Source organism: Petaurus breviceps, unplaced genomic scaffold (genome assembly GCF_028583685.1).
Source record: "Petaurus breviceps papuanus isolate PSGF00001 unplaced genomic scaffold, PetGlider_PUasm1.0 90865, whole genome shotgun sequence".
NCBI classification, from domain to species: domain Eukaryota; kingdom Metazoa; phylum Chordata; class Mammalia; order Diprotodontia; family Petauridae; genus Petaurus; species Petaurus breviceps.
Genome location: NW_027187367.1, coordinates 1,618,015 through 1,644,005, shown reverse-complemented (window position 1 = coordinate 1,644,005; position 25,991 = coordinate 1,618,015). Strand labels below are relative to the sequence as shown.

The following is a 25,991-nucleotide window of genomic DNA, read 5'->3' as shown; positions in this document are numbered from 1 at the left end:
AAGAACTTTCAGGAGTAAAGGGACGAATTTGTATTTTAGAGAAAAAACAAGAAGTTGACTTGATTTCACCTGAATTTTGCTCAGAGTTACGTGTGTTTGGAAAGGCTCCTGCTGTAGAATTTGAGGCTACAGAGAAAAAAGAAGAGGGACATGAAGCCTGAGACTTCTCCACTTATTTTCCGATTGAAACCGCGTGATTCCATACAGGGAATTTTTATAATTTTCCCCTTTTTTGAAGTGTAACAAACACAACTCCTCTTCAGAGCTGAGACACTGTCCCTGCCAGGGAGGCGAGCTGGGCAGTGCACCAATCACAAAGCAGCTCCTCTCTATATATACCCCCGGCCCTGCGAGCACTGCTATATTGACACTGTGGGTTCTACCGCATTTTTTACTGTAATTATCTAGGTTTGCTACTATGTCTGAGACTGCTCCTGCCGCGCCGGCTACTCCAGCTCCAGCAGAGAAGACACCTGTGAAGAAAAAGGCGAAGAAGCCAACGGGCTCCGCAGGAGTACGGCGAAAGGCTTCTGGGCCCCCGGTGTCTGAGCTGATCACCAAGGCCGTGGCCGCCTCCAATGAGCGCAGCGGCGTGTCTCTAGCTGCCCTGAAGAAGGCGCTGGCGGCCGCCGGCTACGATGTGGAGAAGAACAACAGCCGCATCAAGCTGGGGCTCAAAAGCCTGGTGAACAAAGGCACCTTAGTGCAGACCAAGGGGACCGGCGCCTCGGGGTCCTTCAAGCTCAACAAGAAGACTCCTGCGGGCGAAGGCAAAGGGAAGGCTAAAAAATCTGCCTCCGCTAAAGCAAAGAAGTCAGCAGGGGCTGCCAAGAAGCCTAAAAAGACCACGGGGACGGCCACGAAGAAAACCTTGAAGAAGACACCTAAGAAGGCTAAAAAGCCAGCGGCGGCGGCGGGAGCCAAAAAGGCAGCCAAGAGCCCGAAAAAAGCCAAAGCTGCTAAACCCAAGAAGGCGGCTAAGAGCCCTGCGAAGGCGAAAGCTGTGAAGCCCAAAGCAGCGAAGGCAAAGGTGACCAAACCTAAAACAGCCAAGCCCAAGAAGGCGGCGCCAAAGAAGAAGTAGGTCTCCGCGGGAACTTCCAACACCTCAAAAGGCTCTTTTCAGAGCCACCCATAGATCTCAATGAAAAGAGCTCAATACGTATGTTTCGGGGCCCCGTAACAATTTTAATTAAACCATTAATTGCACGGGGAGGGGGGGTGAGCAGGATAACAGCCAGATAAACATGCAATAGGTTTCTCTCTCCAACCCCCCCCCCCCCCCCCCCTTGGTTTTTTTTTTTTTTTTTCTTTCCGGACCGCACCTCCCTACATTTCTTTGTTTTGTTTTGTGGAGCAGCTCAGTCAGTTGCTTTTTTTTTTTTTTTTTTTTTTGGTAGTACCGGATATCCTGCGGCGCCATAGTGCCTGACCAGTTGTAAAGCCCCTGGTTCCCCCGGGAAGGTTGCCAGACGGACAGACCTGACGGTCTGCTGATCCACTGTCTTTTTTTAAGTGGCCTATAAACAGTAGCCAAATAAACTTAACAAATTCGATTTTTCGTCTAAATGACAGGTCTTAGTTGCAGAAACAAATAGGTTAGTGCTCATTCGGTAGAGCACGGGTTCTCAATTGGTCCAGAAAGACCCCTGGAGTCCCTAACACCCAACTCAAGGACACCTGTGAGGTCAAAATTATTCACAGCTATACATTGTCTTCATTTCTTAAGGTGTCGGTAGAGATGACACGTTATTTTAAAAAGGCTATTTGTAGCTCTCAATTTCTAAGTGTAAAGGGCCGAAAAGTTTGAGAATCTCTGAGCTAGAGAAACATTCAAAAGTCCCGCGCCTCAAATAAATTGGTTTGTTATTCTACCTCACGCAGCCTTGAATTCTGGACAATTTGATTGGGAAAAATGAATCCCTACACACTCCCACTTGCTCTTAATGGTTCACAATCTGTACGTACTACACATCTACAGTTAGTGTTTTAGTTTCAGAAGGGCTTTCAGCACGTTGACTCCAAGGACGGTTTTTTTTTTTTTACTTTTAAAAAGTTCAAGCCGCAAAATGCTTTGTTCTTGAGTTCTCTGCCAAATGTTTTCACTGATAGAATTCCTTTTCCAAAAAAACATACTTAACAAACACAAACCGCGCTAGCACACACATAGCAAGCCCAAGTCATCATATGTTTTACTTGTCTTTCCATTGAATTTAAAATTTTATGTCTTAGTTTTATCTTGTTAAGGTTAATCAGAGAGAAATAATTTTCAAAGTTAAATATATATCCCTCGAAATTTATATATAAAACCACTCAGTGCAAACAGCCTGAGATATTTTCGGATATCTCGCGGAACCACCATTCTTCCCCACCCCCATCCCGGACTCCCGCCCAAAGTTGACCTTTCTGGAGGATTCTTTTTGAAATCTGACTGTGGGGAATACAGCGTCTAGGTATTTGTAGCGGCTGAAATTATGTAAGCTTGGTTTAGAATTTTGGTGATGGAGAAGAGGGGACGGGAGGAAAGCTTTTTTTCTTTTTTTTTTTTTCCCTAAAAATGGGTGATTCTGAAAGCTTCTGGTTCCGGGGCTTAAGCGTTTCCCCGGCACTGAACTAATTTTGTCCCTCACGAGCTTCCCTAATCCTAGGCATCGTATCCTTTTGATATTTTGGTGCAACATGCCTATGTTTTGAAGCAAGATGCAGATCTGCTTCCTTTGCAAAGCTCCTGATTTAACTCATCTTTGTGGCTCATATTTAACCATTTTATCTGTGTAATTTATCTCGTGTGACCCTATCTTTATACCTCCCCTCTCCCCATTTCCATTTTACAGATGAGAAAAGTAGTTTAAAGAGCTGGAGGAAAAATTACTTGAGCAGGGATATATCACTTGTGGCTGAAGCAAAAACCTTTGCCTCATACTTAATCCTGCACTTTACCCACGGCGCAACGCTTATGTTGCCTCTAGCAGAAGAGTGGTAGGTTAACGTATCTCTCTTTGGGGTTTGTTGCTGGTCAGTTCCAAGACCAGTCTTTATGTTTGCCTTTGGGAAATAGGCTGGGCACACAGCTAAACCGAACCGAACACATCCCTGAACAAGCCCTGGAGGGGACATTTGCAGCCAGACCAACGAGTTAAGTCCAAAGCAGGCAGCAAAAAAGGTATTTACTTGTGTTAAATAACTAACTTATCAAACTGTTTAGCTATTGGCCAAAAACAGAATTCCGATTGTTTTAACCAATCACAAGGTTGCATCTAAAAATCTTACTATTTAAATATGATCGTCCCACTTTAGTCAAGTTGCTCCAATCAGGGACTGAGGTAGATTTTATTTATTTGCATAGAAGCCTTATAAAAATAATCTGGACCTAAAATTTCCGTTACTTATTTTGCTTTTTTGGAAATTATTGGTTGTATTATTCCATCTCAGTCCGAATTCTCTCGAATACAGCATTCGAAAAAGGTAGTAATTTAGGTGTCAAACCAATGGTAAAAAGAGGAAGCACAATCCCAAGAGTTGATGAAGGTACATCTGGCATTTTCAGCAAAGCCTGGAACATTATAATTCATTTTTAACAAAATTTTCTATTATATCTTAAAGAGTAAGGGTCACAACATTTCTCGAGAATCTAGATAACTCTGGCTGTTACTGTCTGGAGAGTTGATCGAGCACATCATGTTGGAGGGCACCAACTATGCCAATTCTCAAAAAATGACCCCAGGAGCCCTACAATCTTAAGGCTCTTTCAAAATGTACTCTCGTTCTTAGTTGCTTTAATTACATTGTATAGTTAGTATCAAAATAGTTCCTTGTCAGTGATTTTGTATCTAGCTTATTGTCATCGATTCTAACAAAAGCAATTTGTAATTCATAATAATCCATAATCTCTCCCATAACAGCATAACATACTCCACAAGACAAGAGCTTGCATTTAAAACCTAATTTTCCCTTTTCTTTTTTCCTCTCCTAAAATATTCATGAAACATATCCCAAGGAATGCTTGCATTAATGGAATTATCCTGCAGCAACATGAGCAATGGACTTCAAACCAGAGGACTCAGATTCAAAACATATCTCTGCCACTGACTTCCCTGAGTTACCTTTGGCAAAACCACTCTCTCTGGATGTTTCCTCATTTACGGGGGTTGACCTAGATGATCTCTGAAGTCCCTTTCATCCATAGAATCCTAAATTCAACTTTTGAGAATCATCCCTGGTTACAAAATGTTTGATTAATTTGATTAGTGCTTCCCTGGCCCATTTTTGTTTCTTTGCATGACCTGATGTCTGAAGGAAGAAGAAAGAGATTGGGAAAATTAATAAAGGCATTTCAAGGTCTGACCCTCTGACATGATTTTCTTCTGCAGCATTTTCACTGTACTTTTGGATTTTGTCTCTCCACCCCAATCTGCAGTAATTAGATTTTTATCTTATGCAGCTTTGAAACACTCTGTCTTTAACAAATTAAAAACACCAGCTCATATTCATGATCTTGTTTTGAGAAGTGTGGGGGAAGAGAGATGTAGAGGTTTCAGCATACAAAAGAGAAAGTCCTCATTTCTATGTTCATAATACTTCTATCTCCTGGGATGTCCCCTCAATACATCAAGGACTCATAGAATCATAGAATGTTAGATCTAGAACATTTTTTTCTAACCCCCACATTTCCTTGATAGGAATATTAGATGATTTGCCAACAGTCATGCAGCCAGTTGGATGACATAGATTCCAGTGACTATGCCACTGACTCCTGGTGATCTTTCATGTGACACTTCTGCAAAAATCCTGTATTTGACTCATAAAGGTAAATAGTGAGGGGAATGGAGGAATGAAAGAATAAATGAAAAAAATATTTATTAAGCACTTACTATATGCAAAGAACTACTAAATGTTGGACCTACAAAGAGAAAAGTAAAACAGTTCCTGCTTTCAAGAAGCTCACATTCTAATGAAGAAAGCTACATTTTTATATGTATTGTTTATATATACATATATATGTGTAGTTTCAACTAAAACAGAAAGGTCTCATGATCTTGAGGGTATATCAGCAAAGCAGAACATAATTCCTGTACTTTAATATCATTTCCCACTGATAAATTGTCATTTTTCTGATATTGAATTCAACAGTGTTAAGAATTATGGTAGTAAAAACTTTCTTTTCAGGTCGGCCAGGTGGCTCAGCGAGTAAGAGCACCGGCCCCGGTGTTGGGATGACCTGGGGATCAAATCTGGGCTCAGATACTTTGCACCATACCCAGAAATAGCTGGCTGTGTAACCTTGAGCAAGTTACTTAACCCCGATTGCTTTAAAAAAAAAAACTTTCTTTTCTGGGGAGTGGGTACTATCTGTAGTGGGGAGTGGGTACTACTATTCCAAAGGTTTGCATCCAAGGTTGTGACCTGCCTCCAGCAGGATCTGAGGGAAGATGATGATCAGGGTGGTGGTGGTGGTGGTGGTGGTGGTGGTGGTTTGCTTGCCTGTTAAATGGTGCCTCCTGTCTCTCCCTCAGGATCCCTTGTTACATCCACTGGGCTGAATTGTCTATCCTTCAGAAAGGAAGACAGAAATAATTGGGAATAAAATGCCAGAGTCTGAAAGCCTATTGAATATCTTAAAGGCAAACAGAGAAACAACTTGACCCTTTTGTACCCACACTTAAGCAACTAGCTGGTATAAAGTCTAGTAATTGTATCTAGGCATCATCAAATAATTCTTTGTATACATACAGCAAAGTGCCTAAGAAAGAGCACTAGATGGTGTGGCTAGATGGCACAGTGAAGAGAGCACCAGGCCTGGAGTCAGGAGGACCAGAGTTCAAATTCAGCCTCAGACACTTAACACTTATTAGCCATGTGACCTTGGGCAAGTCACTTAAACCCAATTGCCCTGCCTTCTCCCCTCCAGAAAAAAAGAAAAGCACTAGATATCTAAGAAAAGGGAAAATGTTTTATTCATGAAAAAGATTGACAGTTATCCAATAATAGGCTCCAGAAAGAGAAACAACTTGAGGATAGAAAAGAACAACCCTTCTTCGAATGCTGTGAAAGCTGAATAAGTTAAAAAGAACTTCTCACCATAAGAAAGAAGCTATATCAAGTAAGTAGTCCTGAACAGACGGTGATAATGAGATAAGGAAATTGCAGACATCCTCAGTTAAGCCTCAAATTTCTCTTTGTCTTATGAAGAGTGTGGATCCTCTGGGAATCTTGATTTAAAAATAAAAAATTTTTAACCTCAAATCCTAAATTTCCAATCCCTGAAAACCTTTAAGAATGTGACCTAGGGAACATTCCTCTGACAGAGGTTTTTGGTCTTTTCCATTGCAATACCCTCCTTACAGTGGTGCTTCTTTTCCCATTTCAGGTATAGAATAATGACTTTCACTGAAAAAAATGCTTCAAATGCAAACAATTCATAAGCATGCATATTTTTAAAATACAGAAACATGACATAATAACCCTTTTATACACTCTCCTGAAAGTTAAAGATAACTTTGTAACACTGCTGAAATAGATATTTCACTTTCATCTCAGACCTGTACTGTCTGAGCAATTTACAAGATCCAGAACTCTGTAGCCAAGGGGTGGCTAAGTCTTTGTTTTTCAGTTGTAGCACCCTTTTATCAATGGTACCTCTACTGCTTTAAGAATTGCCTCTATTTGGGCATCTAATCCTCAACTCAGAAATTTTCACCCAAGGTCAATTACTGGGCTAGAAATGTACATTTCTCAGGATTAGAAACACTGACCTGTGCTCAGGAGAGAAAACAAAAAAACAGTAGAAGACAACCAAGAGTTTAGAGTCAATTTTTGTTCACTTGTGTCTAACTCTTCATGACCCTGTTTGGAGTTTTCTTGGCAAAGATAATTTCCTTCTCCATTTCCTTCCATTTGCTTCTCCAGCTCATTTTAGAGATTGAGGAAACTGAGGCAAACAGGTGAAGCAATTTGCCCAGGGTCACACAGTATGTGTCAAAGGTCAGATTTTAACTCAGGTCTTCCTGACTTCCAAGCCCTCCATATGCCACCTAAATCTTGACTCTATGGCAAATAATCTTCAACGTGACCTCTATCACTGGTGACCAAACAGAAGTTTCTGCATTATTGCAATAAGTCATATGTCCTTCAACAGAAGGCCAAGCCACATATACAGAAAAGGAATCAGAGTGTGGCCTGCACCTTGCAGCACCAACCGAAATGTGAGAGCACATAGAATCATGGACCAGGAGGAGATTGCATTCATACATTTATTGCATGCTAAGCAAATCCCAAATAAGCATCTGAGGGTTAGGGTTTATATACTGTAGCTGAAGAACTTACATCATACTTTCTCATGGGAAAATTTCACATAGTTTGCTACATGAGGCACCTAACTTGCAACTTTGCAGGAGGCTACTGCCATGGGACACTTCCCTGCTTTCTCATCCCATGCATCACTACTTTATCTCTATTGCTCAAGGGGCCAGGGCTCCAGGAATGGCCAGAATGTTCTGAGCCTCCCTTGCAGGGAGGGAAGATTAACTTAGCAGGTGTGGTGAGTCAACTTTCTGAGATATTTTGGCCCAGGCGGGTGGGAACAAGGCTCAAGGGGGTCCTTGGCCTGGATTCTCTCCCATGGCAGACCCCTCAGAACTAACCCTCAACATCACCCCCTAAATCAGAGTATTGGTCCATTTACATGTGTGAATCGTTTTGAGTCCATGATCACCTGACAAAGACCCAAAACCTAGATTGGTCAATCAGTCAAAAGACATTTTTTGGCCCACTCTGAGCTTAATCCTACCATAATATCTTGCATGCACCGGCATAACAGACATGCTTTGCTTTGCTTTCTGAGCAAATCCAAAATGCCCCTTCCTGTGTCAGCAACTACAAGGCCAGATGAAGCCGACCAGGAGCATTCCTCTATTTGAGACTACCAAGGACAAGGTGCCTTGAATACTTTCTTGAATAATGGGACTTTTCTTATCCTGGTATTTTATGGATACATTTTATGCTATTGCAATAGTAATGAAATTTGAAGATCCCTTTGTATTGGAAAGCTAAGAGGTACTTAGCACCTAGTTTCAAATTAAGCCTCTGTTAAAGAAACAGAAGGTATGAACCCCTGTTGCTGCCGAAACAGGAAGGGGCTGAACAGGGAAGAACTATACCATATATAAGATGAGCACAAGCTGGGAAAGTCAGAACTTCTTGGGATGAGCACCTGAAGGCTGGGCGGCTGCTGCTGATGCTGGACTGGAACGTCCATGGAGAAAGTCATTTTGATTTTGATAATGGGAAAAAGTGATTTTGATTTTGAGAACAAAGCTGCTGAAGACTTCTGAGGGTCAGTTGGAGCTACAGAAGACTGAGAAAGAACAACTGTGGTGCTGGTATTTTGTACAAATGTAGTTGTGGCTTTGTTAATGTGCATGAATGTCCTTGTGGCTTTGTTGAGCCTTGTCTTCCCAGGAACAGAGACTGTGGGGGATTTGGGATGGACTGAACACTGTGAGCTTCAATATGGAGCAAGAACGGCATGGAGAGCTGGACAAGGAGCTGGGGGCTGTCTGCCTTTGAACTCAGGTGGCAGTTGGTTAGATTGGGATAGGAGCTGGAGCCATGGAAAAGGAACCATGGAAGCCTGCCCCGAGTCAAGATGAAAAGACCTCTCTGTGGGTACTGAGTAGTGATGAAATTGTGATTTACTTGTGACTGAGGGGTGGATGGCTTGTGTATTTTCCACTACCACTTAAGAAGGTACTGAGTAGTGAGTGACTGATGACTGAGTAGTGACTAATGATTGAATAGTGACTAATGACTGAATAGTGACTGATTTGTAACTTAGTATCCTCCATGGGTGGAGGACTGACCTTTTGTACTTTATGATTGAATGATTGAGTTACTAAATGATTGCACTTTGTTCAAAACTGTGACCACTTTGGTGAAAACAATGTGGCCATTTTAGTGATAAGTTGTTGAGTTATGTCATTGTGAATGGTGTATTTTGATTTTCTGTGATAAGTTGTAACATTGTGAGTGCTGTACTTTGATTTTCAATGAATGTTTTGCTCTGATTTGTTACTGAATATTAGAGTATTCACTATACTACATAATCAGAACCTTGAAAGCTATTCACAGTAACTGTCCTCTGGCAAGCTGCTTGTGCTTGGCTTTACAGCTATATACATATATACACATACACACATATAGTCATGTTAATGATAGAAAGAAAAAGACATCCTGGATCTATAATTCCAATTGACACTTTGAAACTTATCCTCTTAAATTCCTTTCTCATATTATGTTTATGATTAACTCATATGGAGGCCATAATTTGGGGTTGATACAGGCATCCTGAGTTGGAATTGTTCTAAGTGTAAAAACGGTCTCCTTCAGCTTCTTTTTTTCTGAGTTCAGAATTATTTTCTGACCCTCATGCAGGCATGATTCTTTGGTTTAGTGAGAATAAATAAGCATGTCACAGTACATGTTGTAATGGAAATGCAGATTTAAAGATCTTCCCTGCCCCTAGGCTAAAGTGCACCTGAAGCCTGGGGAGGGAGGCTTGTTTTTCAGTAGATACTTCTTGATTGGCCAGTGAGTCAATAAGGTTGTTACATTCTCTGAGCCAGGAGAAGGCTATATAAGCCCTGATGTGTAGCTTTGTTTTGGGACTCACTTTGAGAAGTGTTCTGTGATTTGATCTGAATTCTGGGAAGCCGTTGTTGAGAGTCCCCCGGCTTTGAAAAACCCAGAATGTGGAAACCCAGATGTTGACTGGGTATGGATGTAATGGTTGGGCAGTTTGGAAATCTGTCTACTTGATGTTTCTGTCTTGATAATTATGCCTGTATACTTTGAAATTCAGGGTGCTGACCTTTTCTCCTGAACAAGGTAAACGATATATGTCTGACTGATTAAAGTAAGCTTGTTAACCCATTTTGAGTTGCTTTCCTTTAGCAAAGCAGATCCAAGAACCTGTGGTAGCTGCAAACCCTGAGGACGCTTGGGGTGCTTGCTGCTACACATGTACAGCCTGATTCTGTTTGTTCTTTGGTCAAAGAACTCCATTCTATTTGTTCTTGAATAAACCTTTGGTAAAGGGGAACCCCATTCTGTTTGTTCTTAGGACAAACTTTCAGAAACTGATTCCTTTTGCTTCTTCAGACCAAACCTTTGGTAAATGGTTGACACATGGGAGGAATATCAGCATATTGAGGACTTTTCCTTGTCACCTTCCTTTACACAAACTAATCACTTCAGAAGATTCATGACATTCTGTGAGAATATAAAAGGTCTCCAGATGTCTACTAAACCAGATAAACAATCTCCTTGTCCTACAATGGGTCAATCATAGATTACTTACAAGGGAAAGCTGGTACAGTTGGACTCCAACCTGAATTAAAGAGTCACCTACAAAAATCTAGACTGATTTCCAATTCTGTATCACAAGCCACAGCTGCAACTTTGATTTTATTACAACAAAAATTTTAAGTGAAAAAAATAGATACATTTCACATTCTCAAGGAATTTCCAATTTAATGAAGTAAGTAGATATATTGCTACAGGAAGACAGGAACACTAATTCACTGTTAGTAGAGTTGTGAAATAGTCCAAACACTTTGGATAATAATTGGAAACTATAAGAAAAAAATGACTAAACTATTGATTCTCTTTAATACTTGAATCCCACTGGGTTTATATCTCAAGAAAGATAAAGATAGAAAAAAGATCCCCAAAATAATGAAATACCTAGATTATTCTCTGTGCATGATAGCAAAAACCTGGAAACAAAGTGGGTACCCCTTGATTTTAGTAATAACTTAGTAAATGTGTTATATAATGAAATGTTCTGCCAAAAGAAAGGACAAGTATGAAGAATTCACAAACACGTGATGACTTTTATGACATGAAGAGTGATGTAAGCAGAACATTGGAAAATAACATACACAATGACAAAATAATGTGAGCAAAAAGACTAACAAAACCAATGCTGTTATTATTATAAAGTCAAAGTGTCATTGGCAAAGGGGTATATTAAATAATAACTATGATATAAAAACAAACGGTAGCAATAATCTCTCTTTAAAAGGAATATATAGAAATAACCATGAATACAAGAAGGTATGTGGAATTTACAAAAGAGAAATCAAGGCAAAGTGCTAAGATAAGAGTCAAATAAATAAAACCCAGGACCTATAGATTTATAGATAAATATAATTTGAGGGGCAGCTAGGTAGCACAGTGGGTAAAGCACCACCCCAGAGTCAGGAGAACCTGAGTTTGGTTCCAGCCTCAGACACTTAATACCCACACAAGAAAAATAGCTTTGTAACCTTGGGCAAGTTACTTAACTCCAACTGCCCTCCAAAAAGGCAAAATATATATATATATAATTTGAAATGCTCCACTCCAACTCTCTATTATATTTCTGCCTTCATATAGAATAGGACAACTGCTACAACTGAGTCATTTGCTCTCCTAACTTCAAGAAGAGAATTTTGCTAGAAATATGTCTTTTACAATAAGATATTTGAAGTCTAGGGATACAATGCTATTTGGGAGTTCACATTAAAATTCACTTTCCTTTGGTAACTCCAGGTTACTTATACTAAATGTGAATGTCTTGAGAAGGAGAAAAAGGGGAGACAACAAGAATACGTCATGAGATAGTTACTATTTGATATCATCTTCAAAGAAAGGGTAGGAATTCAGTAAGCAAAGACAGAAGAGGACATTCATTTCTACTTCTTTTCCCTAGAGATTTCCTTTATAATATAATTTTGAAAATCTTGCTTCCTTTCTTCTAGTAATCTAGTTGACCTTTTGGCTAAGCTGAGTTTTGTTTGATGATGTAGATGTTGTAGTGTTATTCTCTTCTTTATGTCTTGTGCATCCCTGAATGGACAATATTTCTTTACCATCCATCTTTTTTTGTTATCTCATTTTTCCAACCTTATTTTATGAATTGGGACTGTGTGTCAAGTCTAGGCTCTGTCTATTTCTGGAAGGAATTTTGGTGCCTGGTATAGTCCTGATCTGTATTATTTTAAATCTTGCAACTGCTTTTTTTAAATAAAGAGTATGGCAATCTTCAAGGACTTCACAGGTGATTCAGGCCAGTGAGCTACAAACTTTCTGTACTATAAGTTCTCTTATTGCTGCCCTTCTGGTCTGAGCTTTGCAGATTCTTATTTAGGGGTCTATTTGACACAGCTAAATGGTTTTCATTCCTGATGGGAACTCTAAGAAACAGCTACTGACCCCAGCTCCAGTCAGTGTGCTAGAAGGCTCATGGAGTTAGAGAGTGAGAACTACAGACGTGCCCGAATTCATGCTCTTTGGGTACACAATTTCAACCACCATACTTCCACCTTGGTATATGCATGGGATCAGAAAGACACAGATACAAGCTTATCAAAGTCTATATAGTCTATACTCTCTGCCCTAAATTCACAGCCTCTAGCCCCAATCCCAATATATTCAATTAAAGGCTCTTCATGGGTCTTTTCTGTTAAATCCCACTTCCCAGTTACTATAATACTCTATCTCCCTGTGCCAAGAAGGGCTAGAAACAAGCACTTACTATAGTTTTTCCCTTGGATTACTATTTCATCACTGTCTGCTGCTCTTCCCCAATCTTTGCTGCAGTAGTAGATCTGGATTATATTTCTTCTTACTCTACCATCTAGATAGTTTTCCCTGGCAGTTCTTTTCTGATGAGATATTTGTTTCCCTAGTCATAGGCCAACAACCAGTAGACTTTAGGAAGGGGCTCTTCAAGTCTTAGTAGTAACATTTATGTGGAAAGTTCCAGAATTAGATACCAGCCTACAAGATAAAGAATACGATGATCTATTGTTGACTGACTAATGAAACCCCAAACCATGTTATAAGAGACTGGGTCTGACTCTGGCCAGTACACTGTTATTTTAGATACAAAACTGGAATGAAATGAGAAACTCATAATCTGTCTAACGAAAGAAGTTTACTTAGCTACAGCTGAAAAAGAATGTTCAGAGAAAGGAAAGGATGTGTATTCAGGATAAAGCATTGACTCAAATGGCCAGTTAAAGTCTTATGAAGGAGTCCCAGTTCTTTTGAACCCAGGTGGCCAGTGTGGCAATTAAAAATTTCCAAAAGACAGAGTTTCTGGGTAAATTATAATCAGTTTTATCAACTACAACTAGCAAGTAGTTAACAAAAAGGATTCATTGTCTTCTAGAAGATCAAAGAGGAATCATAGCCATTTCCTGAAGCTTATATATGCCTTGGAAGAATTCCAGCAGATAGCAATCAACTCTGATTGGTTAACAACTAATAAAAAAAATGAATATTATAATGAAAGGTGAATCCATTCTAATGAGGAACTAGTGGATGTGACTTTGATTGTGTTATCTACTTCCAAACCACCCCCACTGTTGGGCAATGTAATCAAAGAATTTATCCCCCTCCTTCCCAAGCCTGAGTTGAACACAATGACTTTCCCTACTTGGGTAGGTTTTGAACAAGATTATGGAGAAAGTGAATCCAACCTCAATATCAGCAACATCCTTCAGATGCTGGCTTGTCCCAGTAAAGAATGAGGATCTAGGAAGGGAAAAAAAAACTGGATCTCCCTGATAATTGGTTATTTAATAATCATTTATCTCAACAGGATGTTAGGTTGCATGACCCATGCCTCACTTCTCTGAGTCAATCAAATCTCAAGAACAGTTTCAATATGTTTTAAGAAATAACTAGCCTAAATTATATGGGGAGTGGTAGGAGAAGACATCATGATATTGCTCCCACCTCATATGACCAGAATTCTAAACTGCCTGATTTTCTCAAACAATACAAATCTAAGGTGAAAATAAAACATCTGTTCAGTAGTTCCACAAAAAGCTTTTACCTTTCTTTGGCACTCCCACACTCCCTAATCTCTCATCTGAGTACCTTACCTATTATTTTTCTGAGAAACTTAAGGCTGTCCAAAGTGAGTTCCCTCTCTTCCTTTTTTATTCATCTCAAAATCCATTGACATCATTTACTATTTTCCTCCATTCTACCTGTCTTTGCTAATGATATGGCCCTGATAATTATTAAGGTCAATATCTCTTCATGTACCCTTGATTATGGAATTGTACCTCTTCCTATCTTCTCCAACAGATTACAACTTTAATTATTCTTTCTCTCCCATCTTCAACTTCCCTCTAACTATTAATTTCTTCCAGAGTGGGTCTTTAAACATGCTCAAGTCTCTCCCATTAAAAAAAAAGACAGCCATCTTTCACTAGGTTTTACTATCCCTGCAAGCTCTTGTCCTATGTCTCTTCCCTTTCTCAGCCAAACATCTGGTGAGGGGTGGGAATGCATTTGCATTGCCTCTACTTCCTCTACTTTGCCTTCTGCAATCTAGCTTTTGATCTCACCACTCCATTGAAACTACTCTTTCTAAAATTAATAACAACCAAAGTTACCAATGACCGACTGTTTACCATCCTCTTTTTGGATGTTCTCTCTTCTCTGAGATTTCAGAACATCAGTTTACTGGTTCTTCTTCTGAGACCCTGAGATTGATTAGGATTTTGGTCTGTTTTGTTAATCCATTTAGTCCTAGGTGCTAGCTCTCTGAACCTGAGAGCTCAAGCCTTGACCACCTCGGAGGCAAGATTCTGGCCAGATGTTGCTGTTAGTCCAGCAGGGAAACACTCAGCAGGGTACCAGGATGCAAGCCCAGGGGACTTTTGGACTTTGAACTTGGTGGGATCATGCTATATGGGAACTCATTTATGCTGTAAACCTCATCTCTCCCTAAAGACAAGTCATAAAGGAGGGATTTTTACATATTTACTCTTGCTATACCTTTAGAGTAAATATTCCTTTGCAAAAGCTATTCTGACTTTTAAGTGGGTAAATGGAACTAGAGTGCAGGGGGACCCTTAAATTAAGGGAACATAGTTATTAGAGCGAGTCAATGGCAGGGGGACTAGACACTATAAACCCCTTTAACAGTACTAGAGAACCATGGAGAAGGTTGGAATGCAACAGGCTTGGCCTTTAGTCATTGAGAACGAATGCATTCACTATCTGGGACTAAATTTGGTCCTTTGAATTTGCAGGGACCTCTAAAACAATTCTGTCTAGGATACCAAATTTTATATACCCTATATGCTTCAAGACCCTAGAAAAAGTGGGGGAAATTTTTTAGGCTGTAGGTGGTGGTGGTGGTTGTTTTTCCCATTGTATTCTCTCATAAATCAGTTCCATTGATTTAATTTTGCAAACTTTTGCACTGTGTGAGTGATTAAAGACTGATATTTTCTGCATTACTGAATCCTGTATAACTGTTGATGTTAAGTTTAATGTGAAAAATCTGGAATCATTAGGTTGCTACTGCCTGGTATAAACATATGTATTGCTCTTTTTGCATTTAAACAGACCTGGACTATTTGCCTTTTTCTGATGGTAAAATATCCTGAAGCTTCTTAGGGTAAGAATGCCTATGCCTAAAATCCATAAGTAGTTAACCTTCTTTGCTAATCTCTAATTGAACCTACTTGTCTTTTTTTCCTGCTGAGTGAGTTTGCAATTCCATTTGGCTTACCCTTGCACTGACAAAGATCCATGGGGGGAATTTTGGATGCCTTTGGAAAAAGAACCAGAGGAAATTTCCCTGACTTCTGTGGGGAGCTCTGTGTGTGTCCTAGGTAGAAAGGGATAGCTTTTGTTCAGACCCCATTTTGATGACTTTATGCACTGAAAGAATCATGGAAAAGTTTTCATCCTGGACAATTTTCTCATTTTAGAAAGGGGTGATGCCTAGTGAACTCCAAGTTCTAATATCTGTGGAGAGAACTCCATGTAGTGTATAAAGCAATGTGGACAAGGTTGTCATCCAAGATGGGAAACCAGTTTTCTTTGTCTTTGCCTTTTTTGACAAAGGCCCTATAAGGCACCTGTTAAATCTAAGCAAGCAGAAATATTTGGTAAGTTTTGTATAGTGTTCTTTTTTTAATTGGCAAAATTATTATATTTGAGGATAATTGTGATTTTCACCTATACATGTGGAATTGTATAAGCAAATGACTAATTTGAGATTCTTTCCTATATACAACTGGGGAAGAAAGTGAAAAGATATTGCTTATGTTTCCCCAGGGACAACAAAGGACTGTTCTGAATTGAGATCTAGTATTGTGTTCAAAAAGAATCTCTGCTTATTTTCTGGGGATGGTAAATATTTCAAACAGGAGGGAAGAATGTAAAAATGCCCAGATCATCTAAGATGGAGGCACCCACATGGGAGAAGAAAAGGCCTTGCTTCTGGGTGAAGCCATTCTGTGGTCCCCTACCACACTGGTGTCAAAATGACATCTTTATCAGATTAGGGAAATATCTCTCTTTCTAACCTAGTCCATTGAGTAGAGGCCTTGTCACCCACAGAAGGGGAACCTCAAACTAAGCTCACTATAGGACCTGTGGTCCTGAGATTTGGGCTTGAGGTATATTGGGATCAGGATTCCTCACCAAATGTTGCTGCCAGCCCAGCAGGGAAGTGTTTAGAAGTAAGGATACCAAAACACAAGCCCCCGGAGCCCTTGGACTTCGAACTTGGTGGAACAATGCTGTTTGGGATTTATGCTGTGAGCCTAATCGTTCTCCGTAGAGACTAAGCTGGTAAAGGAAGGGTTATGTTCCCCACCCCCTTTTTGGGAAGTGGGATGTTTGCATGTTCTTGCTATATCTCTGAAGCAATATTCCTTTGTAAAAGTCAATCTTACTGTCAAGTGGTTAAGTTGAACTGGAGAGCAAGGGATCCCTAAAATTAGGAGAACACAATCAGTGGGAGCTTGAGTCAATGGCAGAAAGAGTAGATACACTACAACCCCCTTAAGAGTACCAAAGAACCCTGGAGAAGAATGAAATGTAACAGAACTGGCTCTTAAGCAGTGGAGGTCAGAGTAGTAGTCACTTTTACATATACAAAGTTAATATCCTCTAATATTTTATAATGGATGCTAGCATTTTCAAATAAGCTTTTTTGTTTTGTTCAACAAGTGTTAGCACAATATAGAAGCCTTATAATCTTTAGTCCAGCCTTCCCCATTTCTTAACTTTAATCATCTCTAAATCTGAAATCCCAGTATTTTGTTTTTACAGCCTGTAGCCATACCTTGGCTTCGTTTTAGATTTCCCTGGAGACTTATACAATAATGGGAACATAATAGGAAAGAGAAGAGCTAGAAACCTGACCACCCTCCCTTTGGAGGCTTCCCCTATGATGAATCTACATTTGTGGGAACCCAGAATTGAAACCTTTTGTTGGAACAGGGCCCCTTGGGTTTTGGGGCACATATGTATCTTCCTGTCCTCTAAACTAGATTGTGAAAAGATTTAAGGACAAGAACTATATTTCTTTTTCAAGCAAACCCAGTCACAGAAGCCATAACAAGGTTTTCCACACACAGAATTCTAATATTCTTAACTGAGGATAGTACTCCTCAATATGAGATTTAATGCCACTATGAAGATTTTGCTCATTTCTAAAGCAGAGAGTATGCATAAAATAACACCAAATGGAAATAATAACATACTGAATACCTTCTCTGTGCTCAGCCTGAGGAATTCAAATAGGCATAAAAAAAAAGCTAACTTCAAATGGCATAAAAAATTTAGAAAACAGCATATAAAAAGATAAATAGAAAACATGTTAAGGAAGTAATACAGACAATTAAGTACAGTTCTAAAGGAAAAGAAAGCTATCTTAGTCAAAAGAGTACTGCACCTGGAGCTAGGAGACCTAAGTTCAAAACTAAGTGCAAAAATTCAATTGGCCATAGGACCATAAACCATTTCATTTCTCAACCCTGTAAGGTAACTCTCTAGAGTCAGTGTTGCTGCATTGCCTTATCTCCCTGGAGACCTACGAATCCCAGAAATTTCCACAGACTGAAGAAGGAGAACATGTCAAGACATGAGATTTACTGCTTCAATCCTTTAGGACAGAGAGAGCGCAGTGAAGCTTTCCTTTGGGAGTTCACTCTGGGACAAGAAGATATGCAATAGGAGAAGAGTACAAAATCTATATATAGTACCTCTTCTGTGATCACTCTCTCAACCTCCATTCACATTGGCAGATTGAGTCCCCAGAGGGTTTCTCCCCTCAGATTTCTAGAGCTAACCCTAAGGAGTACAAGTATCTAATGCTCACAAGAGCTTATCTGGTATGTTTCCCAATATCAAGTAATCAGTTCACTTCTCTCCAATACCAGTCAACTAGCTGTCATCAATTGGCTCTTATATATGGAAATCTACTGAGAATTATGATAACAAGGAAATAATTATAAAATAAATCCCTTAAGTTAGGGAAACATTTTCCCCTCTATACATATTCTGTCCCTGAGCAGAATGGGTTCAAACTTGAAGAACAAAGCATATATGTGGAAGATATGTGGTTGATGAATGCTTCCAGACTCTGAGAATCCTTTTCTCCCTTCTTAGAGAGGCCACCAAGTTCACTTGGGTGGTGTCAAAGCTGATGAAGGAGTCCTTTCTTTGCTCCTCAGGCCTAGCTCTTCACTTCACTCAGCTGCTGCTGCTAGAGGCTCTGGGACTCCAGTTTTCAGTGGAATCTTAGAGAACTTTGATGGATTGCCTGGTCCCAAGTGTGCTTCCATTTCAGCATATTCACCTAAGATTAGAAAGAAGAAACACAATAAAAACAGAGGTGGTACATAGACTCAGGGACAAAGTGGCTAGATAGAGAAGTACTACCTCACAACAAGCAGTTATCCTCACTCAAAATCTATCAGAGAAGAGAAAGAAAACCAAAAAGGCTTTGGGAAGGAGGAAGAGCCTAGGGTTTGGTTTTGTTTTATTTTTCAGCCTCTTTTATGTGAACTAAATTTTTGGTGCCATCATCAATCCTTCCTCTTCAGCAAATTTTTTAAATAAATTAATTCATTTATTTATAATCTGTCCCTCCCATTAAACATGAAAACACACACACACAAATTAAACCTTTATCATAAACAAGCAGAGTCCAGTAAAACACATTCCCACATTGATAGTACCTAAAAATCTCTCTCTTTCCATTTTAAGGTTAAACTCCTCTCTGGCAGGAAGTCAGTGGCTATATTGTTATTGATAGCTTGTATTTTTTCCTGTAAAAACTGCCTGTTAGGGGCAACTAATTGTTGCAGTGAATAGAGCACAGGCCTGGAGTCAGGAGGACCTGAGTTCAAATGTGACCTCAGACACACTTACTAGCTGTGTGACCTTGGGCAAATCACTTAACCCCAATTACCCTGCCTTCCCCCTCCAAAAAAAAACTGCCTGTCCATATCCTTTTCACCAATTAGCTATTAGACAATGGTTTTTAGTCTTATACTTTTGAATTGGGTCCTTCTGTAGCACTAACTGCCTTGGACCCCACACTCTGAAAGCCAGGTATATTATATTTCATGCCTAACCTCTCCTCCCCTCCACCCCCAACCAAGGTTTTCTGGTATTTGTAACAGGGTTTAGAAAGGTCTAGGTTTCATAAAATTGCTCCAGCCCCCACTGATGTTCTTCTGATTGTAGGGGTGATCCCCTGCACCCAGTTCCATTTAGTCACTAACAATAAAAATTAGCTCTTACAAGGAAATATTTACTAGAAAAAGTGTAAGCATAAATATACAAACTTACTCCCCAACTCTTGGGAGACAAAATTCTCCTTCTCCCTTACACTACACCTCAGTCTCTGGGGAAGTTTCATTCAGTTCCTATGGAGCACAATCACAGTACCAATTTCAAAACCCCCTCCAGATTTAGGGTCCTGGCATTGTAGCTTAGGAACTTCAGACTTAACGGAAGACCTTGCTAATTTGTTTACTTCTATATGTTGTGTACCTAATCTATTCCATTGATCATTTTTTCACAAGTTAGTTACAGATCATTATATTTATTTCTGCCTTGTAGAGCAATTTAAGACCTGTTACTGATAGACTCCCCCCTTTTCCATTATTTCTTCCCTGTTTTTTAAATCATTACTCTTGATATTCTTGACTTTTTGCCCTTCCACATGAATTTAGGTTTTTTTCCTAGCTATAAAATATTCCCTTGGTGGTTTTGTACAGTATTGAATGATTAAATTACTGTAGTTTTGGTAATATTATCATTTTTATTATATTAGTTCAACCTACCCATAAGCAATTAATGTTTTCCTAATTAATTATTGATTTCCGTAAAGAGAATTTTGTACTTGGATTCATATAGTTCATGCATGTATCTTAGTAGACACATTCCCAAAATAGCTTCTGTAGCTATTTTGAATGTAATTTCTTTCTAGCTCTTCTATCATAGACATAGATAGACAGACAGACAGACAGATAGATAGATAGATGATATGCAATATAGGGGCATAAGGTCTTTCTAAAGGCTTAGGGAAAATAGCACTGGGGTTATATAACCCAAAGGCAGGGAGCAGGCTAATGGGACTTTAGTTGCCACACATCTTAAGATTATAAATCACAAATGTTATTAATCATCATGCCAGTGGAGGCTATTTTCACAACAAAAGGTGACTACAGGAATGAAATAACAAATCCAGATACTCCACTCCCATCCAAATTAATTATGTTACTTTCATCGCAGGATTATTATAAGGCTTCCAAAATATCAAACTTTATATAGATGTGAGCTATTGTTGAAGTATGAGGCTGAGCCTTGCGGTATATTAATATTAGAGAGAAGGCAGAATTAAGTCATTAAGGGTTGAGGTAATCATAAAAACACAATAAGAACCAAGACAGTGTAGTGTCATAGAAACCATGGAGGAGAGAGTTTTAAGAAAAAAGGGTTACCAACAATGCTTAATAATTTAGATAGGTAAAGAGAAACGAAGGCAGAGGTAGAAAAGGGCATTGACTTTGGCATTTATGAGGGGAAATTCAGAAGAATAAAGCTTATTGTAGAGAATGAGTAGGAAGATGACAGATTAAAAGAAAACATGTATTATAGTGGAAAGAGCAATAGAAGGAGTCCAAGTTCTGTCTGTACTACTTAAATATGGTCCCGTGGAAGAACAGCGAAGATTTGTCTAATCATACTATTCTAAGACATAAATCAAATCTCCTGTTTGGCAACAGGAAAGATGAGTTTAAGAGGTAGGTTAGAGTCAGGAAGAGAATAGTCACAAGGATTCAAATGGAAAAAAAGGAAGACCCAGTGATTCAAGTCAGTGGAATGGAAGTTCTAATTATAGATCATTAGTATTGTTCACATTTCTTATTTTTCACCACCATATTCTTTGTAAAATTAAAAAAAAAGGCAAGCAGAGTAAAGAGAGAAAAAAGTATAGTTGGATTTCATGGAGAGAAAATAAAATTAACAATCATAACCAAGAATGTAAATGGAAAGAACTCACCTTTAAATGAGAGATGACTGCAATAGAATACTGCAATGTTTTTTTTTACAATAAATACACAACACAGAAAGATTCACACAGTTTAAAATGAATAACTGAAGCAGAATCTATCATGCAGGAAAATTGCTAGCAATTGGAAAGACTTGAAAAGATCTCCTACTGAAGGTGGAAATTGAGCTGAATTTTGAAGGAATCCATGGAAGCTGAGTTAGAAGTGAGAAAAAAAAAACATTTCAGGCATAGAGGACAGCCAGTTTAAAGGTATGGAGGAGTGTGATGTTAGAGAAACTGCAAGCAGGGCAATATTGGATCAAAGAATGTGTGGAAGAAAGTAAAAGAATATTAATTAAAAAGGTAGGAAGAAGTTTAGTTTTGAAGAGCTTTAAATGTAAAACAGAATACCATATATTTGATCCTGGAAGTAATAGTAAAAGTAAAAAGAACCGCTGGAATTCATTGACCCAAGGATTGGCATTATCAGGCAATGTTTTTGGTTTTGTTTTTGTTTTAAATCACCTTTTCATCTAAAAGGAGGATGGATTGGAATGAGGAGAGACTTATGGCAGGGGAGACCAGATAGAAGGCCATTGCAGTATTTTATGTGAGAGGTGAAGAGGAATTTAACTATTTCTCAGATGAATATGAAACATTTAAACATACATTAAAAAAAAAAAAAACAGATGGGCAGAACCAAGATGGAGGAGTAAAAATAGGGACTTGCTTGAGCTCTCCCCCAAATCCCTCCAAATTTCTGCAAAAAAAAAAAAAACTCTAAGCAAATTCTAGAGCTATGTAAGATACGGAAGCAAACATTAACAATAGAATGTTGATAAGCCCAAAATCCCCAGTCACTTGTCTAGACTCACTATTCCAACAAAAACTTCTTCAAAAACTGGAAAGTAGTCTGGCAGACAATTTATGCCAACATCTCACCTCATGTAACACAATAAGCTCCAAATAGGTTACTACACCCTAATATAGCTTAAACCTGCACTGAGACTTCTGGGCATTGTATCTTTGAATCAATTCTAACCTTCAATAGTGCAAAATGATGCTAAGACTTTTGGAACTCCCTCTCTAAGAACTATTCTCTAATACATAAATGGGCAAATAAAATAATCAGTTTACAAAAGAAAAAACCTACAATATCAACAACCATTTGAAATATAGCCTATATTTAAAAGAGAAAGAGAGGAATGCAATATAAACTCAAGGTTTCACCTCAGCCATATTGGCAAAGACCAAAAAAGAAAATGACAATTATTGGAGAGAACAAAGGATGGTAGAAACATTATTACACTGTGAATCCATCCAGTCCTGGAAAACAATTTGGCACTATAACCAAAAAGTCACGAAACTGTCCGTACCCTTTGCCCTAGCATTAACATCACTAAATTCCAAAGATTAAATGACAGAAAAGTTTTTTGTAATGGTAAAGAACTGGGTTAACTACACAAATTATAATGAGAACAGAATAAGAAATGACAAAAGGAATGTATTCAAAGAAACTTAAGAAGATTGTTATGGAAAAAAGCAGAATAAAGTGAGCAGATACAGGAGGACAATGTTTGCAAAGATTATGACATTATAAAGAAAAATTTAATAAGTTTTTCCATGCAATCTATGCAATGTGAGCACTTTACAATTTCTGAGGGCCAATGTTGAAAATGCCTCCTACTTCCTGGCAGAGATGATAGTCTGGTGGTGCAAATTATGAAATACATTTTCTAACATGGCCAATATGTGGATTTGTTTTCACTTTTCTCTGCTAATTTATTACAAATTGGGACTGGATAATCCAGCTAATGACAGTGGTGCCAAACAGAGAAGAAAATGAAAGAGTATTGTTAATGTTTTTAAAAGAACTCACCTAAGAGAACAGTAAAAGATCCAAAGGGAAGATCCTATCAACAAGACAAGCCTTAAATTGTGTTAAAATTTATATACTTTTAAAAAGAAGCAAACTGCACAATGGAGATTCATGATTCTCACATTTCATCCTTTCACATACACCCCCTTTAAAATAGAATTTGGGGTTGAGACTTCAGAGATCATCTTGCCCAACCTCCCTAGTTTTACAAACCAGAAAACTGGGACCTAAGAAACTGGAGTTACTTATTTAAGACAATATAGCTAATAGAAGAGGTTCTTAACTGAAATAAAACCAGATTTCCTGATTCAGTTGTAGGCCTAGTATGTGTAATGAATGGCCAAGATTAAACAGTAAGAGATGATAAATCATAGCATTCCTTAGTGGCTGAGCTAAGGAGCTTGGAGTTTCATAGGCAACCAAACTTAAAATCCTTCGTGGCCCACTACAACAGGCTACCATTAAACTCCAAGCTTCCAGCCTCCCCTCTCCAATACACGCTCCACGAGGCTAACAAGTCACTCCCCAAGACAAGAGATTCTTCCTTACCCGGAGTAACACAGCTTTTTTAAGTGTCAGGTCTTTTATTATTTCTACCACCCAGCTGTAATGGATTACGTGCTTACCACAATTCACTCTCTCGTTAAGGCCTCCGCTGCTCTTCCCATGTTACAAACTTAATGTATTTACTCTGCATCGCGTCACTTACTCCCAGAGTAAGATCTCAAGTGCTAAGAAAATGGTAGAATTTTAATCTATTTGGTAAAGAAAATATTACCCTCGCTTACCCCTCTGACGCATCCATCGTTACCCACTTACAGGCCCTCCCAACTTCTATTAGGGTCACAACTACTTGTAGTGAAAAAGTAGGTGGCTCTGAAAAGAGCCTTTGGGGATAGTCGGGATTTACAAAACAAATTAAGCCCTCTCTCCGCGGATACGGCGAGCCAGCTGGATGTCCTTGGGCATGATGGTCACTCGCTTGGCATGGATGGCACACAGATTCGTGTCCTCAAACAACCCCACGAGGTAGGCTTCACTCGCCTCCTGCAGAGCCATCACGGCCGAACTCTGAAAGCGCAGGTCAGTCTTGAAGTCCTGCGCGATCTCGCGCACAAGTCGCTGGAAAGGCAGCTTGCGGATCAGTAGCTCCGTAGACTTCTGGTAGCGACGGATCTCCCGCAGGGCCACGGTGCCGGGTCGGTAGCGATGCGGCTTCTTCACGCCGCCAGTCGCCGGCGCGCTCTTACGTGCAGCTTTAGTAGCGAGCTGCTTACGGGGAGCTTTACCGCCAGTAGACTTCCGCGCAGTTTGCTTAGTTCGAGCCATCTCTTCAGCAGAAAGCAAAAACGTAAAATGAAGTTCTTTGGCGACAGTCACCCTATTTATAGAGTAAAACTAGTTCTGATTGGACTGAACAACACACACAAATCCTGAGCTGAGTGGTTGAAAATTCCAGTCCATGTATTCTGGGTAATTTGATTGGGTGACTCTTCATCATGCCCCTCCTCCTTCCTCAATTTTGCAGTATTCCTTTGGCCCGATTCTGACCTCTTTATTGGAGGAGCTAACAGCTTGGTGCTAAGTATATGTATATTTTTTGTATTATGTATGCTTCTCCAAAAATACTACCGTCAACCTAAAGACCGAAATACATTGCTTGAAATTTGAAAAAAGACCGCGCCAACACAGGATTGGTCAGTTTGGACTTTCCTTCTCTCGCGCGCCTTTTCGTTTTCCACAAACCCCCGCCCCACTTTCTCAAATTCACCCCCACATCCGTCATAGGCAAATTACCAATGAATTTAAAAAACTTCTTTATTACTTTAATCTCCTTGTGATTTCAGTATTTTTAGAATCCCTTACCCCCGTTCCCACTGTTCCCCGTTTCTCCCCTTCCACAGCCTAACGACCTGATCGAGAAGATTCCTGGCTTGTCTGAGTAGTGCACCCACAAGGTTAGAGTTAACTTTTTAAAACACCTATTTTAACGTTTTAAATGCAGACCTCGAAAACGACCTAAAAGGAGGAAAAAGGTGGCTGGTCGGGACCGATGCTAATAACGTATTCAGAATATGCGTTCACTTAGGGGGTCCAGACATGTTTTGAAAGCTTTATTTGAACGTGTAACGGGGTGGAAAAGTCACTTGCTTTTCTAAGATATGCTATCAGCTCTCGTTTTGAACAGATGCGTGGCTCTGAAAAGAGCCTTTGGTTTAATTAGGATGGGCGGAAAGAGTATATCCTAAAGCCCGGCTAGAAACATTCTATTTGCCCTTAGCTTTGTGGTGACTTTCGGTCTTCTTGGGCAGCAACACAGCCTGAATGTTAGGCAGGACGCCGCCCTGAGCGATGGTAACCTTGCCTAGCAGCTTGTTGAGCTCCTCGTCGTTGCGGATGGCAAGCTGAAGATGACGAGGAATAATACGGGTCTTCTTGTTATCTCTGGCTGCGTTACCCGCTAACTCCAAGATCTCAGCAGTCAGGTACTCAAGTACAGCAGCCAGATATACAGGAGCACCAGCCCCAACTCGTTCAGCATAATTGCCCTTGCGAAGGAGACGATGGACACGACCCACGGGAAACTGAAGGCCAGCTCGCGAAGATCGAGTCTTGGCCTTAGCTCGAGCTTTGCCTCCCTGCTTTCCTCTCCCAGACATGGCGACTAGAACCAGCTTCCACGAAAGGTAAAACAACAACTCCCTAACGTCAGACAGCAGAAGCTATTATACCATTTTGTGG

At 39.6% G+C, this 25,991-nt stretch overlaps 3 protein-coding genes across 13 annotated transcripts; 1 reads left to right on the top strand and 2 right to left on the bottom strand.

Annotated features, from left to right (window-relative positions):
* Window positions 1-341: 341 nt before the first annotated feature.
* On the top strand, window positions 342-4,342 carry LOC138149900 (histone H1.4-like). Of its 10 annotated transcripts, XR_011165464.1 has the most exons (4): window positions 342-1,080; window positions 1,401-2,979; window positions 3,059-3,163; window positions 3,998-4,342. XR_011165464.1 is itself a non-coding variant. In XM_069073105.1 (3 exons), the coding sequence occupies exons 1-2, from the start codon at window positions 419-421 to the stop codon at window positions 3,138-3,140; spliced, it is 744 nt and encodes a 247-aa protein (XP_068929206.1). In that variant the 5' UTR covers window positions 342-418; the 3' UTR covers window positions 3,141-3,163; window positions 3,998-4,342. The 10 variants fall into 10 exon arrangements, 2 of the variants coding, with proteins under 2 accessions (XP_068929206.1, XP_068929207.1); XR_011165465.1 differs by lacking the exon at window positions 3,059-3,163; XR_011165463.1 differs by having other exon boundaries at window positions 3,059-4,342.
* A 13,106-nt stretch (window positions 4,343-17,448) lies between these two features.
* On the bottom strand, window positions 17,449-24,606 carry LOC138149898 (histone H3). 2 transcript variants are annotated; one of them, XM_069073103.1, is made up of 2 exons: window positions 23,876-24,606; window positions 17,449-18,661 (listed from the first exon to the last, which is right to left on the bottom strand). In XM_069073103.1, the coding sequence occupies exon 1, from the start codon at window positions 24,576-24,578 to the stop codon at window positions 24,168-24,170; it is 411 nt and encodes a 136-aa protein (XP_068929204.1). In that variant the 5' UTR covers window positions 24,579-24,606; the 3' UTR covers window positions 17,449-18,661; window positions 23,876-24,167. The 2 variants fall into 2 exon arrangements, with proteins under 2 accessions (XP_068929204.1, XP_068929203.1); XM_069073102.1 differs by having other exon boundaries at window positions 24,038-24,606.
* A 746-nt stretch (window positions 24,607-25,352) lies between these two features.
* On the bottom strand, window positions 25,353-25,991 carry LOC138149899 (histone H2A type 1). Its single transcript, XM_069073104.1, has one exon. It carries the CDS (start codon window positions 25,907-25,909, stop codon window positions 25,517-25,519), a length of 393 nt encoding a protein of 130 aa, XP_068929205.1. The 5' UTR covers window positions 25,910-25,991; the 3' UTR covers window positions 25,353-25,516.